This window comes from Salvia miltiorrhiza, chromosome 4 (genome assembly GCF_028751815.1).
Source record: "Salvia miltiorrhiza cultivar Shanhuang (shh) chromosome 4, IMPLAD_Smil_shh, whole genome shotgun sequence".
Classification (NCBI taxonomy): domain Eukaryota; kingdom Viridiplantae; phylum Streptophyta; class Magnoliopsida; order Lamiales; family Lamiaceae; genus Salvia; species Salvia miltiorrhiza.
Genome location: NC_080390.1, coordinates 1,090,329 through 1,106,544, shown reverse-complemented (window position 1 = coordinate 1,106,544; position 16,216 = coordinate 1,090,329). Strand labels below are relative to the sequence as shown.

The window sequence follows — 16,216 nt, the reverse complement described above, 5'->3', positions numbered from 1 at the left end:
TATACATCAATTGATATATCTCTTTTATTTTCATTGTTCTTTTAAATAATTAAAAAATTTATCGATCCATACTACGTATGCCCTTCAAAATAAAATATTAGTATTTGACATATATAGAGATGATTTCTTTCCTATATTGAATGTGAACTTGCAATTAAAAATAAATAAATGGCAATTAATTAATTTGATGTTTTTTAAATAGAAGATCGGAATTTAGGGTTTTGTCCCGACATGAACTGGAAAACAACTTAGATGTGTCTTGTGATAATAAAAACATCAAAACCCTGATTCTCATGCTGTTGTAGTTGTACTTTATTCTTATTTTTAAGAAACACTATTAAGAGACTGGTTAATTAAAATAATGTTTTAATTAATTAAAGTAATGTTAATTTATTGAAAAATCCTCAAGCATATCCAATACTAACTATTTTGTACAGGAAAAATAGAAAAGCAAGCAACAAACATCTCTTGGCAGATTTTTCTGTCTCTTAATTAATCATCTCAACCATTAAGTTGCCCAATTTAATTAAAATATAATGCACTTTCTGTTTGTTACGTAGGTAGATTTTTTTTATAAAAAAAAATTACAAGAGGTATCTGAATATAATCAATTATACAATCCGCAAGCAAGCGACACCTCACCACCACCCAAATGGTGGAAAACATCACCGTACTCTTGTGAGAAATGCCCTGCGTATAGTACCCCAACACCAAATTATACAACGCCTCACCATCATCCAAACGGTGCGAAAATATCACCGTACGCAAGCGAGAAACGTCCTGCGTGTGGGATCTTAACACCAAATAATACAATACCGCACGCAGAAGGAAATACAACATCACCTAAAGTGAGAAAATATCATCGCATGCAAATAAAATTGAATCCAAAACCTTTTATAAAAGAGGCTCTTTAAATTAAATGCTTCAATTTTGTCGGTAGAGCAACGTAGATTTTAATTAAACGTAATTCAGTGTAAAATTAAACTACATAACGAGAGAGGAAATGTTTGTTTAAACGGCGCCCAAGATTTGAATTAATATAATATTGTCAACACTGACCCCAATAAACGTGCTCTTTCATCTTCATCAAAACAAATTCAAGAGTTGAATTCTAACACTGAAACTGTATATATGTAAATTTCTATCTTAAAAAAAATGTCATTTAATGAGTTTGTTGCAGATATAGATACTATATATAATAATAGTAGTCAATCTTCACAAGTTGAAGCCTGCTGTTTATAAGATCCACGGTTTCCTCAAAACTAATTAAGGATGTCGATTGACTCAATGTCTAATCAGATAATCGGATTATTCGGGTACGGGCTAATCGAGTTGAAAATTTTTTGAATTAGAAATTTTCAATTCTAATCTTAAATATTCGGGTTTCGGGGGCCAGTCGAGCTCAAAAATTTATTTTAAAAAAATTAACAAATATATTTTTCTTGATAATATTAAAATATTTGTTATAAATAAATACACTCGTAAAATATTTCAACATCGATTTACATAATAACTAATATACAACTCTTAAAGATATAAAGATACAATACTTTTGTTAAATAATTCTTATATTTTAATTTTTACATCTAAATATTTTATGTTAAGTATTGAATCAAAAATACAGAGAGGTGAAATGATGGGTATAACTTTCTAATATTGAATCAAGATATATTATTCTACAAACTTTTGAAGAAAAAAAATCTTATTATACTAATTTTTAATGAAGTTGAAAATCAAACAACGAGAAAAAATTTATATAATTATGTGAACACATTATTTTCAAGTCATTCTTATAGGGTTTCCGATTATTTTCGAGCTATTTGAGCTGTAATTTTATCGAGTGGAAAATCTTTAAGGCTAACTTTCTCATATTAATCAGGCCAGCCCACGAATTGCTGATTGAATTGACATCCTTCATATTAATACTTTAGCATACAGCATCTGTAGTAAGTAGTCAATATTATATGACGTTTGCTTATACTGAAAGACCAAAAAATATTTGTAAAAAATTGCCAAATGCATACTCGGGTGATTCATGTGAATGGCCCAATTTGTTGTTATACAATTTGATACATATGTAAAGCATTTAAATAGCCCACTAAAAATAAAATAAAATCATTAGGGCCTAAAAAGCAATTTCTTAATTTAGCTCATTTTGGCCCAAGTTCAAAAAGTAGCAAGATGAATTAGATAGCCGTTTTTGTTGACCATTTTTCTCTTAATCTTTGCATTAAATACGAGAACGGATGCCATTGATTTCAAACGGAAAAACGAAGTATGGAAAGAATAAAAATTACCAAGGCTGTGAATCGGCTATGAATCTTGAGGCAATTCGTTTCGGCACAAGAATTGAAAAAAATATTACTAATATTTAGTGTGTTAAGTGTGATAGGTAAAAAAGTGAAAAAGTGAATAAAGAGAATTTTTTTTATCATATAAAGAAATGACTCAAAATTCGTGGGACGACCGAAAAAAAAAGTGACTCAAAATTCGTGAAACAGAAAGAGTAATTTAATGATGAGGCTTTTAATAACAATAAATAATGTTGTTAGATAATATAGATCGAATCCAATCCAATCCAATCAGTCTGACAAGTTGCGAATACCACACTTACAAGTATCCTATTAAAAAAAGGGTGTGACTTCGTACGATGCAACTTCCGCCCGTGAGTATGTGTCTCACGAACATTTTTTATTTTTTTGAATTACTCGCGAACATATTTTCAAATTGAGTATGTCACTCAGAATCTTTTCGGTACAATACTACGTTCCCTTCGTCAAGACACAAAATTATATGTAGTGGTCGATAAATACAAAGTAAAAATATACTCCATTTGTCCCATTGATCTTGTCATATTTTCCTTTCTGTATTGTTTCATTGATCTTGTCATGTTTTTATGTTTGATAATGATTTTACACTACAAACAATACGACCCCACACTTTTAGGGCCCGTTTGATTTTCAGTATTAGATTAATCAGGATATAAATTATCCTGATAATTTAGTGTGGATTAGTCATGATTTCTAATCTCAGATGGGTGTTTGATATCATTGGTAATTAATCCCAAAAAGTGTTTGGTATCCATTGAAATAGGTTGGATTAACATATCAAATACCTAAATTAGTAGCCTATGAAGGGGGTGGAATAATTAGTGTGGGTTAATCCCATGGGGGAGGTGGGATAATTAGTGTGGGTTAATCCCACAAAATAAGCTAGGGTCTTGGGATAAACCTGGAGTTGACCATATTAGTAACACATAATATCAAACACTACATAAATCCATATTAATTTAACTTATCCTGCTTTTAAACCCATATCAAACAGGCCCTTACTACACTAATTATACTTTCCTTAATAACCGTGCCCAAAAGAAATAGTATATCAAGAAAAGAATATTCAACATGGAAAGCCAGGTAATATTCATTCCCACAATCTTCACTCCAATCATACCTAAAAAAAAAAGTGAAGATGAACAAACTGCACTACATTATAATCTAGAACCAACATAGAAAACTCACAATAAACAAACAAATCAAAAAAAAAAAAAAATGCATGATAACTAGCTCACTACTGAGATCTCCCAATTCACCAAAAATCAGATCTTGTATATATACAAAGCTGAAATACACCAAAACCATAGCTAGTAGTATCCAGCATTCATCATAACCTTAAACTCCTCAAAACTGACAAAGCCATCACCATCCCTATCCACACCTTCAATCATCTTCCTACACTCCCTCCCACTGCACCTCCCACACCCAAGCCTTGCTAGCACACTCCTCAGCTCCTCTGCAGAGATCAACCCATCACCATTTGCATCAAACACTCCAAAAGCCCCCATCATCACACTCTCTCTACTAACCCCTTTCCCATCTCCATCTCCATCGCCATCGCCATCGTCATCGCTGCCCACGACGACCATGAACTCGTCCAAGTCGACGAGCCCATCGCCATCGCGGTCCATCTCCCTCACTATCCCCTCGGCCTCCCTGGCCGCCTCGCCCCTCTCGTGCCCCAAGCTCAGGAGCACCCGCCTGAGCTCCGACGGCGAGAGCTTGCCGTCGCCGTCGGCGTCCATGAGCTTGAACACTTGCTTCAGCTGGCTTGAAGCCTCCATGGCTGCAAAAGTTAGTCTCCAACCTCTGCCACTCGTTTCCACTTTCTTGAAAATGGTTGGCTTTCTTGAGAAGTTCATCACCTTTGCGAGGTGATCTCTCCCTCGCCGGAGCTGAGAGATCAGACATTGTTTTGCAGAATCTAGCATGATGTTTTGGTGTAGTGAGAAGATGTGTGAGCATGTGATGGTTTTTTGAAACTTTTAGACAGACTTACCTGAGCTTTGTAATAATTTTACAGCTATGAGGACCTACACAGGGTCTCGTTTTCTCCACACAAAGAAACAAACTAATCATGGAGGAGTAGTCCATTCCACCACACAGTTGGTGGGATTTGAATCTGAATCTTCAAATTTATTTATTTTTGTTTTTTATTGCCACTTGAAGATTTTAAAGATGTTTGTAGTCGTTATTAGAAAAATCCTCAAGCTCACCAAAAAGGAACGTGACATACATGGCTAAATGTCGTCGGTAGAGCTATTGGATAGATCATTTTGGATACTAGCGTGATGAATTTCAATGTTTAGTACATAGACACGTTCCGTCTCCGTCCCCGTCCCCTAAATAACTTTCTATCTTTCGTTTTTGGACTGTCTCCTACAAAATTTTCTATCCTGCCACTAATAATACCTCATTTATTCTTACTTTTCACCTTTTCACCACTCTCGATACTAATTATGATACTTTTTCGTCACTTTCAATACAAATTATAACACTCCTTCACCACTTCCAATACACTCAACAACTTTATCTTGAAATCTGCATCCCTCCCTCTTAGAAAGTTATTCGGGAGACGGAGGGAGTATTATACCATGTGGCCGCTCCAACAATTTAAATAAAAGTATACAAGATGGAGTAGAAAACTAAGCCAGAATGCCGGCTATTCGTCTTTACATTAACGCAGCAATAAAAAAACATCAATTGGCAAAATATTGCAAGAAGCAAAATCTATATTTTAACAGTTTCAGACAGCAATCACGACTAAATGAAGAATATCATGGGTGGAATTGTGATGAGACGACGAAAACAAGTAATTCCATCACCCACATAATAGAGTTGAAAAAAATTGTAAAATGCCCACAAATCAGCAAGGAAGAAACTTACCTCGTGAAATTTTCAAAGTAGATTTGTTGCAGAATGAGATTTTCTTTTTCTTCTCAAAAACCATTTGATCTGAAAATGGAGCAGCACAGCTAAGGCATACATGAATGATACAACACTCCAGCTCCTATAAACTCATCGTTCTACAAGAACAACCCAAAGTCAACCGGCAATACAGAAACTTTAATACACTCTAAAAAGCCTATACTTGCAAAACAATTTTTGTAAAGAAAAGAATCGAGTAACCCTCGGAACTATCATACATCGGAAAAAAAAAAGGCGTGGGTCGGAGATCAACACGAACGTAGGAGAACTGGACCCACTGATGAGTTGAGCATATCACTTAGGGCTAGTTGGACCTCATTCGAACCGTGTTCACAACTTATCAAGCTCGAAAGCAAGGGAAAGAAGCAAGACAGGTTCTTCTGAAATGACGAATCTCCTAAGGTGCTTATAGCCTGTAGAGTAGCAACAATGAGAGGTGCTCGTGCAGCTAGTTCTCTTCGTCTTCCAGATCCTAGAGGTATCGTCCAGTGTGGTCGTCTGTCGAGAGATGAGTCGGGGATATGTCCCGAGCAGGCAACTACAATGTAGAATTGCAAGACCTCTTGGCAGAGGTTGACAAGATAAGACTCCACTTCTGACTCCTCATAACTAGGCGGTCTGTCAAGTGCAAGATTCTGCAGGAATGTGAGGCAAATTTGGTAAGATTCATTCTCGAGGCGAAGTAGAGGAGGATCCTGCATTTGCGTCATAGACCCAAGTTCCTGGAGCTTTTGACGCAGCACTCCATCGCTATTTATCTTGTGAGCATGAAATGCCACAGCATGCACAGCATCAAAAAGGATAACAGTGTTTTGAACTGATAATTGAGCTCTGTACATGTTGTAGATCTCCACTATAGCCTGCCATATTCCATGCAAGAGTTATTGTCAGATGTCATAAAGAATGTAATTCACTAATTCAAGAAGAGAAATTTTTTGTAACCACTTGTATTAGAAGAACTAAACGAGAGCACTGGATTAGATATAAAACTTTTGATATTACCAACCTGTATTAGTAATAGCTGAATCGCAGCTCGGCACTTGATATCCGATATAGCTGCATACAGACGACGTCTCCTTAAGTTATTATCTGAGTCATCATTGGAGGTGACTGTCCCAGCAGATTCATCACGACTGTTCTCATTCTGATCTTCTCCCTGAGCCTCGGTTTTGCTATTGTCATCAAGGAAAAAGGAAAAGTCAGGACGTGTTTCATTAGATGCTTCTTTGAGAGATGAAACCACATCGAACCACTTGTCTTCAGAGAACATCTCCCCAGCATTGCTCATTAGGCGAACAAAAGCAGCAATACCAATACCAGCAAGGCTTTGATGAGGACGTTTGATAAAACTGACCAGTAGCATCAGCACCTTCTTCAGAAGGGGATTGACAGTATCATAAAAATTAACAAAAAGATCTACAACTAATTGCAGAGCCAATGTGCACGTCTCATAAAGCCATGAATCTTGATCGAGTTCCTCCATGTCACCATTGTCTATGTGCGCAGAATCATCACTTGATGGATCTATAGCACGCCGAGCATCATCAAATATTCTAAACAGGACAGATTCAAACACCTTCTCCCACAAGGCTAGGGAGAAATGTTGCCCATAATTGCGTAAAGTATCAAAGAGTAATTGAACGGCACTCTTCCTGATTTCAGGCCTTGGGTCAAAGCTCAGCTCAGATAAACCTGGAGAGGGAGAGATATACTTTCATTTAACTAGAAATGATCACATTCTGCATATGCAGAGGCAAAAAGAATCTTTCTGGATGAATCAAGCTTCAAATCTAGACAGTATCAGAGGTAACCAGCTTAATTACCAAAAAAAAGGACATTTCTTTACCTGCCAACAAAGGAAACCATAAATAGAGATGGTCCACCCTATTTGCAGATTCCCCATTGTCACCTTTTCTTTCTTTACCACTTTGAGGTGAAGATGGAGAAGCCACTTCAGGAGCTTCCTTCCCTAGATTTCCTTCAGCAAGTTTTTCAGCACAGTACCGAAGGAAACCAATGGCATTAAGACTAATTTCTTTGTTGAATCTAGTATTGGTGAATGCAATTAAACAATTTACACAGTCCGTGAATGTAGTAGATTCCGTTTCGGTGATATATGGGAAATAATCACGAACAATCTTCTCAATTATTTCGAACGAGAGAAGGACAATGTTCTTATGATCATCATAAGCAGCTGTTGTGAAGACCTGCAAATAAGAATGTAATCAGAGGGCCAAACGCAGAACTCATCGCCATAAGCTTTACAAGGAATTAATTTTCATATGGCAATAAAAATTAAAAAGTACAGGCACCACTTCATCCACGGTAAGAGTTCCATACCATGAACATGCTCTTCCATCCTGACTTGACATTATTCACACGGGATAACACCATCTGAGAAACACATCTGATAATCAATTCTCTGATTTCAACAGCACTACTTTTGCGCATCACAATTACAAAAGGCTTCATGAACTCATTCTGAAAGTTATAGTTAGCCAATTCTTCTCTCTCCAAGAATTTCATTGATAACTGGCGCAAAGAGTCCATTGCAAATATTGCAATAGAAAGGTTTTCTGAACAGCCAATGGTCACAAAAAAATCAGAGAGTACTTGCCAAATTTTTGACCATACAAGCCTAATGCGATTCATGTTGAAGTGCCTGTTAAGAGGGAGCAAAATAGAAATTACTTGCAAAGCAAAAGATGTAAAAAATGGTTTCCATATTTAAAGTGGAAAGGGTCAAAAGACCAAGTGATGAGTAACATACGCGATCTCAACAATCTTAGTGAGGCTGAAAACCCGAGGATCAGATGTAGATCGTAGTTCATCCATAGATACCTTGCAGAGAGCCTTAACAAAATCAACTATTGCCTCACTATTCAGCTTTTGGCTCCGTATGAATATGCGGTTGACATCACCAACTTGTTCCAACATGTTTAAGTTAGAGACCAAGTTGTTCATCTGTTCAGATGTAATTCCAGCACCAACATTACCACCAATACCAGCACTGTCATATGAACCCCTCCTCATTGCCGAAGCTGCATTCTGAATCTTCCCAGCTCCCTTCTTTTTGAGAACAGGAAGAATATTTGATCTGGTTTGTTTAGATTTGTCAAATTCATTCTGCTGGATTGCAAAGAAAGCAGCATCTGGTGGTGCACCTTCACCCAGAAGGTGCAAATGCTCAAACCGTGAAACACATGTTAATATATGTTCCCATGCATCTTGTAAATAGTTCCCATCCTCATCAGCTATGGTGACTATAGCCTGTTGAAGCAAGTAAACTGACGGATTAGAGAGCTCAGAAAATCTCAAGAATTGCTGAACAGGAGTAACAAGCTTTAATCATTTCCCTTTGGTTTCAAGCACAGAACTGACTAAACTTATCAGGAACAGCACTTTCACTCCACGCACAAATAATATGCAGCTAACCAAATCCAAATACATTTAAGAGTATGCAGCTAAACCCTAAACCCTAAACAGAGGAGAAAAGACCTCAGGCTTAAAAGCACCATTCAATTATATCTTGCCAACTTTTTATCCATGTAGCCATGATTAATGAACTACAACACACTGCCAACAACCCAAAAGGAAATAAATAAATCAATAAAGACAGAAAGAAAAATGATAACACTCAACAAGAAAAGAAAGGTTAGGGGCAGGAAAATAAATGAGAAGATAATGATTGCACATAGTTGCAACAAAAAGACAAGAGACTGAATGTCACAGGGAGAAAAATCCAGTCATGACAGTAAAAACCTCTAAAACAGAAAAGAATTGGGAGTCTTTTGTTCATATCATTATAAGCTTAATCATACAACACACAAGCACAAACGAATTAAAACCTACCTTGATTGCATCAATATTTTTCTTTTTAATATCAGCAGGTGAGTGAAGTGAAGTGAACTTGGCTAATGATGTCACAAAAGCATCTCTATGAGTTTTCATGGACATTCCTGCAGTGACATGGATTGCACTACGAAAGCCCTCTAAGCAAAGGGCTAAAACAACTTCATCATCACTTTGATCAAGAGGAACACTGAAGGCAGCCAACATTGGAGCCCAACATGCTTCAATCATGAATCTGAGGATCACTGTATCTATCGCAGGATAATAAACTGACCTACAATTTCCCAACAAGATGAAGATCAAACCAAAATTCTTTTTTTTTTATAGAAATGCTAACCACCATTTATCCAAACAAGAAGAAAAAGATCTACAAAGCCTTGCTTCTTAAACTGACAAAAAAAGGTTTTTCAAGCTTCATCATTCATCAAAACCTAATGAATTCCTAATTTATCCTTTTTATGTATTTCATATTTGTCACTCAAAAAAAATAGACAGGAGATTTTGATGTTAAAGCCTTTTAAGGATAATGAGGAACACGGCAGATAAATAAGAGATGCTTGGGGGGGCTTATAACGGGCCCAAGGCCTACTCCTAGGTTCCTAAGCCTATCATGCAGAAGATTCAAAATTAAGCTTACTCCGACTTGCGAGCTTTTTCTTTGAACTGTTCCTGCATGTGTCTCATGAGGTCATCACTGGTCTCCATACTGTCTTCCCCACGCTTACGGATCACAATGTTTAGTATGCTATCCAAACCTAAAACTCTGTTTGAGTTCACAGACTGCTTCTGTTGGACGGACAAATTATCTTCTTTCATTTTGATTTCACTTCTAGATATCCGCTCATACAATGATCTCAAGTACTCCTCAGGCAGATCTTTTCCATCATCAATTCCACGATTGTTCCTTATAAAATCCTCAGCTGACATCTGGATATAAAACTAAAATTTAGCAATTGCAAGAACTGAACTTATTAAACAAAATCCTATCAACCACCAGTTTATAATTTTACCTTGTTCTTCACCATAGGGTTGTGTGCATCAGTGTTCAGTAGTATAACAGAGTATGCTAGCACATAAGCTGTGTCGGCACTTGTAAAGGTCGTTGGATTACATTTGCAGTACCGTTCAGCAAACTTTTCCATGATGCGGTCAATCTTTTGTGCCTCACCAGGCAACCTAAAGCCCTGTAGGAAGACCCTGATAGCCTCATCAAACTCCATCCCTTGGAATTCAAATGAATTCACATAAGCATGCATTACTTTCAGCGACATATCTTCCCTTTCACCCAAATAGTCACCAATCAGAGTTTTATCCAACCCATATGCATTTTTAAGGAAAGCTGCTATCTCTTCTGCAGAGTTTCCCACCTTATTTGCATTTATCAGGAACTCAATACCTTTCTTGGGTTTCCGGTTAAAAAGAGAGATGCCTTCCTGCCACATAGACTTTATTTCAAAGACTGACAAAAGAAATATTGACCATATTAATCAAACAAATATAACCTCAATTGTACCTGAAGTTCAAGTTTATAGGCACGGCGCTGCTCCAGGGTTGAAACATCAGAAACTTCACTGGAGGCTTCAGATTGTGTATCTGATCCTTCGGTTGGCTCATCTATATTGCCATTTGAGTAAGGGGGACTCCCAGTATCAGAACCATTATCTGCAGCATCTAGTTTCTTTGATGACTGAATATCTGGAATTCGCAATTGTTTGTTCATCCAGTTACCCATGCATTTCAGGATAGCAACTAAGCACTTCATAGCTTCTAGCTTCATACTAGCATCTTGTGGAGGCTGAAGCGTACTTGAAACACCAGGTGGAACACCCTGAGCCGTTTTAAGTAGTCCATTGACCATTCTGGAATAGATAATGAAATGAAAAGAGAAACAAGAGACCTTAAGATTGTTTGAATTAGCAATCATATCTTTTGCATGCATAAGTTTAAGAGCCCAGCAGTTATATGACAAAGGGGTTCAAAAAACATCAATCCAAAAATATCAAATATATGTGGGCTGAAAAAGTCCAAAGAGATTGTTACCTCTCGAATATATTCGAAGCATTAACATCACAGTCATAATTGAGGAATATGTCTATCAAGATCTGTGAATCAACACACAGCTTCTCCAAAAAGCGAAGGACTGTCATCTTCTGCTGAAAATTGGGTTGCACAACATTTTCTAGCACTCGGAGGACAATCATAGGAAAAAATACCCCTATTTCTGCTTTCAATCCAGCTCTAAAACGCGACACCAGGCTTATAAATATGGAGCACGAAAGCTGGAATACAATCATATGAGTTGAAGCACTGTTCTTCAATAGTGACAAACACAAGTACTGCTTTATAGCATCTAAAAATCTGTTTAAGAAGAAACACAAGCGCCAGTGATTGGTGATGCTTAGATATTAGCATTCAATTCGAGACAAGAGAAAACAGCTGTAGAAGAAAAAGTAGGGTACTCAACTATCTTATGCAAAAATTAAGGAGAATAATCAGCTCAAAGAAAAGGAACACATACATAGACTCTAAGATGCACATATATATTTGAACTAGGATATAACCAAAGCTAGAAGGAAGAAATCTATAGTTAGAAAACTAAGAAAATGGAAAAAATTAAAACGAACAGCAAATGCCTGCTTGATAGTAGAACCGTGAGCTGAATTCAGAACTGATCCATCAACCATATATCATTGTCATGGTAATTATACCAGCAAAATCTACCTTCTTGAATCAACTCAAAGAACACCATATCATAACTCTACAAACTAAGCTTGATGGAAGAACTGTGTGCTGAGCAGAGAACTGATCCAGCAACTATATATCATGGTCATGCTAGTTATACAGGCAAAATATACCTTCTTGAATCAACTCAAAGAACACCATATCATATGATCCTTTTAAGCTATTGCCTAACTTGACAAATTCAGCTTGAGGAGCTGAGTAGCATAGGTGCTGATAAGACTATGCCATAGGGGCCAATCATACCCGTTAGGAATTTACGAGTCAATTAGTAACTTGTATAATTAGTCATTCAATTTTCAAAAGGTCGTATTCTGAAGTGTTTACTTTTAGTTTCAGGACAAATAACCTGAACTAGGGTAATATCAAATCTAAAACAACTGATGCAGAAAACCAATGCATGGTGAAACATTTACTATTGTAATATAGCAAAATGGGCATAAAATGCCTGCTTGACGGCAAACACTGGAAGTCCATTCAGAACTAGTGCAGTGAGCAAAAAGTAATCAGCTAGTCACTTAAACTAGTTTTACCATTCCCAATTATCTGAGGAAGGCTATATTATATGGTCTTGTTAAACTACTTTCCAGTTCTATTACAGTTTGAAGAAAAGTGTCGCCTAGAAGATTGACAGGACTGAAAATAAGATGAGTCTCTAATGACATGGGGGACCAATTAGATTTATCATTAGGGTCAATTTAGTTGTTAGTCATATAATATACCCAAAATCTACATAGAAAAATCCCATTTCTTTACATTCACAGTGATTGTATAAGAAGCCTCCAACTTAAGGGAATCCTATGTGATAGAATCAGCTTAGTTTCTACAATTCAGAAGATGCAATCCAGGCACACCGAATATGCATATCTCATCTAACTTCTGAAAGCATGGTAAATACTCTTATTTCAATAGTGTTACCCCTCTCCAGTTATATAATATGTTGTAGTTAGTCCTGTCACACCTTACAGCATCTTAATGTTCTACAACTAATCTTGCAAGCCGAATATTCATGCTTAGGCATCATAGCGAGCCAACATTAAATTTCAAAGACATAAATTGAGCAGTGTAAATTAAATAATTTGGAGGAAAGAAGCCAAAACAACGCCACAATCAAATACCTTTCACTAGTCCTAAATATTGCCCCAGCATTTTCCAATAAAATTTTGAGCAATTCCAATGCCACGATCTTCCCCTTCATTGCCTGGGGATCCGCAACAGCATCCTTGGGTGGAGTCTTCATGGAAAGCTTACACAAAGCTCGGAAAACCAAAAAAGCATCCCTCCTCAACTTATTTCCAATCTGCACCTCCAAATCATCATCCCTTTCTCCCTCACCGTCTGCTAACTCTCCTTTCCTACCCTCTAATGCTGTCTTATACATGCTGATCTCCCAATACTTAGCGTCCAACATATCCTTATCCGTTGAGTCCAACAGATCCGCTGGATTTGTGCCCTCCACAGTTGAGGTCTTCGTCTCAAATGCACCGTCATGAGCCCCAACCCCTGATCCCGCCACACCACTGGGCGTACTAGGGCTGAAAACTCCATCAATATCCTGCATTATCTTAGTAATAAAGCCCTGAACGAAAATCATAGAACCATCCACATCCGTCTTCTCTACTGGTTCCATAAGCTCTGCCACAACAATAGGCTGCAATGGCACTGTCGAGGAATCGGCCTCCATTCTCCTAAACACAATAACTAGCATCTGAACCAACGACGCCTTGGCGGTCGTCTGATTCACCAAATTCTTACTATTCAAATATATATCATAACAAGTCCTCACCACTTGCAGCAGACAATCACCGTGCAGTCGCAGCGAAACCGACGTAACCGCCGAAAGAAGCGACTTGATCACCAACAACTCCGCATTCTCGTCCCCCAACTCGTGGCACTTGCAAGCGGAGTCAATCAACTTTGAGAGCAACTTCGCGTCCGCGCCGCCGCTGGGGTCCGCTTCGCCGTGCAAGTACCCATGGGCGATCAATTTCTGGACCGCATCAAGAGCGGGCTCGGAGACTTTGATGTAGTTCGTGGAGAGTGCGTTGATGAGCGGACTGAGAACGATCTCGGAATCGTACAGGGAAAGATCCAGGAGGACGCCTTGCAGCAATGACGCGTCGGCATCGGATTGCGCCGACGGCGACGCGGGGGGCGTCGCGGCGGTAGGGTTTCGATTGGGTGAGGTGAGGTGCTCGATAACGGATTTGCACTCGGCGCCGAGCTTGGAATGCTTGCGCCACGAGGCATTTTTCTGGATCTTCTCGAGCGCGGGGATCAGGACTTGGCTTAAGCGGGAATCGGCTTCCGAAGAAGCCATTCCCGAGCTAGAAGATGAAGGCGGGAGGATTGATTTTTGCGCCGGAAATTGACGCGGCGGAGTCACTGGCTGTTCTGAGCTTCCAGTTTGGCGGCGGAGGCGGTGGTGGTGGCGCAGTGGCGGATCTAGAGAGAGAAAACGAGAGGAGCGCGGAGGAGCTCTGCGAGAGGAGCGGAGCAGTGTCTGGATCGTGCAGGTGAATGGATTTGATTTTGGAGTGTCAAGTTCACGACGCCTGAAATGACGAAAATGCCCTCTCTGGTTTTGTTAACTATGGATTATCAATCATGTGTCATGATTTGGAAAATTAATAAAGTTTTTTAGTATAAATCACGCCATCTGAATCTCCGTGGAAATAGAAATTAATTAATTGGTTTCGTTAATTTACTCAGAAAATCCATATTATATACACGTGATCTGTAATTTATAGTAACAGTGAAATGATTTTATATAAATTAATCAGATATGATTTTTTTTTATTTGATTAATCAGATATGATACTCCGTAGTATATAATTTTTCGGACCATATTACGTATATAAATTAGTTTCAAATTAATTTGAATGACAATTTTATAATTTCTTTTAAAATAATGACCTATTATATGTATACAAAAATTAAATTAATTTAAATTAACTTAATTAGAATTATATTTAATTATTAGCATAATATTAGCCGATTGTATGTGAAGCAAAAAACATGATACGATAACAATAAGATTAAAACATTATCTGCAAATTGCATAACAAATTAACAACAATTTTAAGTTTTTAACAAAATATATAATATTATTGGCAAAATACAATTTCCAGCAATTCAAATTCCAACTTGAAAAGTCCCGAACCCTAACTATAAAATATGAATTAAATATTTATTTAATAAAAATAATAATATTTGATTATTCCCTCCGTCTCATTAGTAATATCTCAGTGCTTTTAAGCCCACATATTAAGAAGAGTATAGTTAGTGTATTTTTTTTATATAAATTAACAGTATTAAATAAAAAAATTTAAAGGTCGCGCCACGGTGTATTAATTAAAATGAGTTCATGAAATAAAGTGAGATGAGCTCATTGTTAATATAACATTGTAAATGATTAATTTTTTATTATAGGGTATGGAACATTACTAGTGAGACGCCTCAATTTAATAATTGAAACATTACTAATGAGATGGGGGGAATAAAACAATTATATATATATACGAAATTATTGTGTTCTATCGTATCACATGATAAGTATGCGAACATAATAAGATTTGACATTAACTCATTAATTTCATGTGTACTTATTCACGTCCTACTTTTATATCGTCTCCAAAATAATCCGCCCTAATTTTAAACACTTCATATTTTTTAATTTTCTTTTTAAGAAAGAGAATTCTCAAATGTAGACGAAAATTTAGACTTCGTTAGAGTTGAATGACTATTCAATATCTGAGTTCTAAGATGTTGTTTAGACATTTACTAGTATTTCCTAAAGAACATTATACCAATTTAAAGAAAATAATCATCATCATTATACATATATCAGCCCATTTTATATTTATAGGGGAAAAAACGCTCATTTAAAATATTCAAAGGTTTGCATGAAAAGCCGAGGAAGAAGAAGAAGGTTCTCGAAGACTATATGTATTTCTTTGTATACTGGCCCACGAAGATGGGCCGAATAAATTTTAAGCCCAATATCGCAAATAATCCACACTCTCTAAAATGTTTTATAGTATCAATTGTTTCCAACAAACTCAATTCTACAATATTTTGTAGGAGTTTCAGTGTCAGAGATAGAAAGCACTAATGATTTCTAGCTTTTCATGTTGGATCTTTGCCTATGAAATATCTTGGGGTAGCCGGCATGTGAATTAGATTAGGATATATTTGATTACTCTGAATTATTTTAGATAATAGTTAATTAATAAATAATTGGACTATTAAATTAATTAATGAGATACAAAAGAAAAGTTCGATCTATTTAAATTGCATGAATATACGTGTATATCATATTAGTGGATTCAATATTTATTTGCTATGCAACGAATAAATCATTC

General features: G+C 36.9%; 2 protein-coding genes across 3 annotated transcripts; both read right to left on the bottom strand.

The window, feature by feature from the left end:
* Positions 1-3,395: 3,395 nt before the first annotated feature.
* LOC131022060 (probable calcium-binding protein CML18) lies at positions 3,396-5,357 on the bottom strand. Of its 2 annotated transcripts, none has more exons than XM_057951437.1 (2): positions 5,220-5,357; positions 3,396-4,257 (listed from the first exon to the last, which is right to left on the bottom strand). In XM_057951437.1, exons 1-2 carry the CDS (start codon positions 5,281-5,283, stop codon positions 3,641-3,643), a joined length of 681 nt encoding a protein of 226 aa, XP_057807420.1. In that variant the 5' UTR covers positions 5,284-5,357; the 3' UTR covers positions 3,396-3,640. The 2 variants fall into 2 exon arrangements, with proteins under 2 accessions (XP_057807420.1, XP_057807421.1); XM_057951438.1 differs by lacking the exon at positions 5,220-5,357 and adding an exon at positions 4,333-5,097.
* Positions 5,242-14,422, bottom strand: LOC131022059 (brefeldin A-inhibited guanine nucleotide-exchange protein 2). The gene is made up of 11 exons (XM_057951435.1): positions 12,971-14,422; positions 11,154-11,471; positions 10,627-10,972; positions 10,124-10,546; positions 9,751-10,040; positions 9,114-9,387; positions 8,032-8,531; positions 7,602-7,923; positions 7,108-7,468; positions 6,268-6,953; positions 5,242-6,121 (listed from the first exon to the last, which is right to left on the bottom strand). The coding sequence occupies exons 1-11, from the start codon at positions 14,170-14,172 to the stop codon at positions 5,510-5,512; spliced, it is 5,334 nt and encodes a 1,777-aa protein (XP_057807418.1). The 5' UTR covers positions 14,173-14,422; the 3' UTR covers positions 5,242-5,509.
* Between the last annotated feature and the right edge of the window lie 1,794 nt (positions 14,423-16,216).

Excerpts from the sequence above, each read along its gene's own strand:
- LOC131022059 (XM_057951435.1), bottom strand. The coding sequence starts at position 14,172 with ATGGCTTCTTCGGAAGCCGATTCCCGCTTAAGCCAAGTCCTGATCCCC. Across the intron at positions 9,388-9,750 it reads GAAAAAGCTCGCAAGTCGGA|GTCAGTTTATTATCCTGCGA; the intron begins GTAAGCTTAATT and ends GGGAAATTGTAG. Across the intron at positions 8,532-9,113 it reads AAAATATTGATGCAATCAAG|GCTATAGTCACCATAGCTGA; the intron begins GTAGGTTTTAAT and ends TTGCTTCAACAG.
- LOC131022060 (XM_057951437.1), bottom strand. The coding sequence starts at position 5,283 with ATGGTTTTTGAGAAGAAAAAGAAAATCTCATTCTGCAACAAATCTACT. Across the intron at positions 4,258-5,219 it reads TACTTTGAAAATTTCACGAG|ATTCTGCAAAACAATGTCTG; the intron begins GTAAGTTTCTTC and ends ACATCATGCTAG.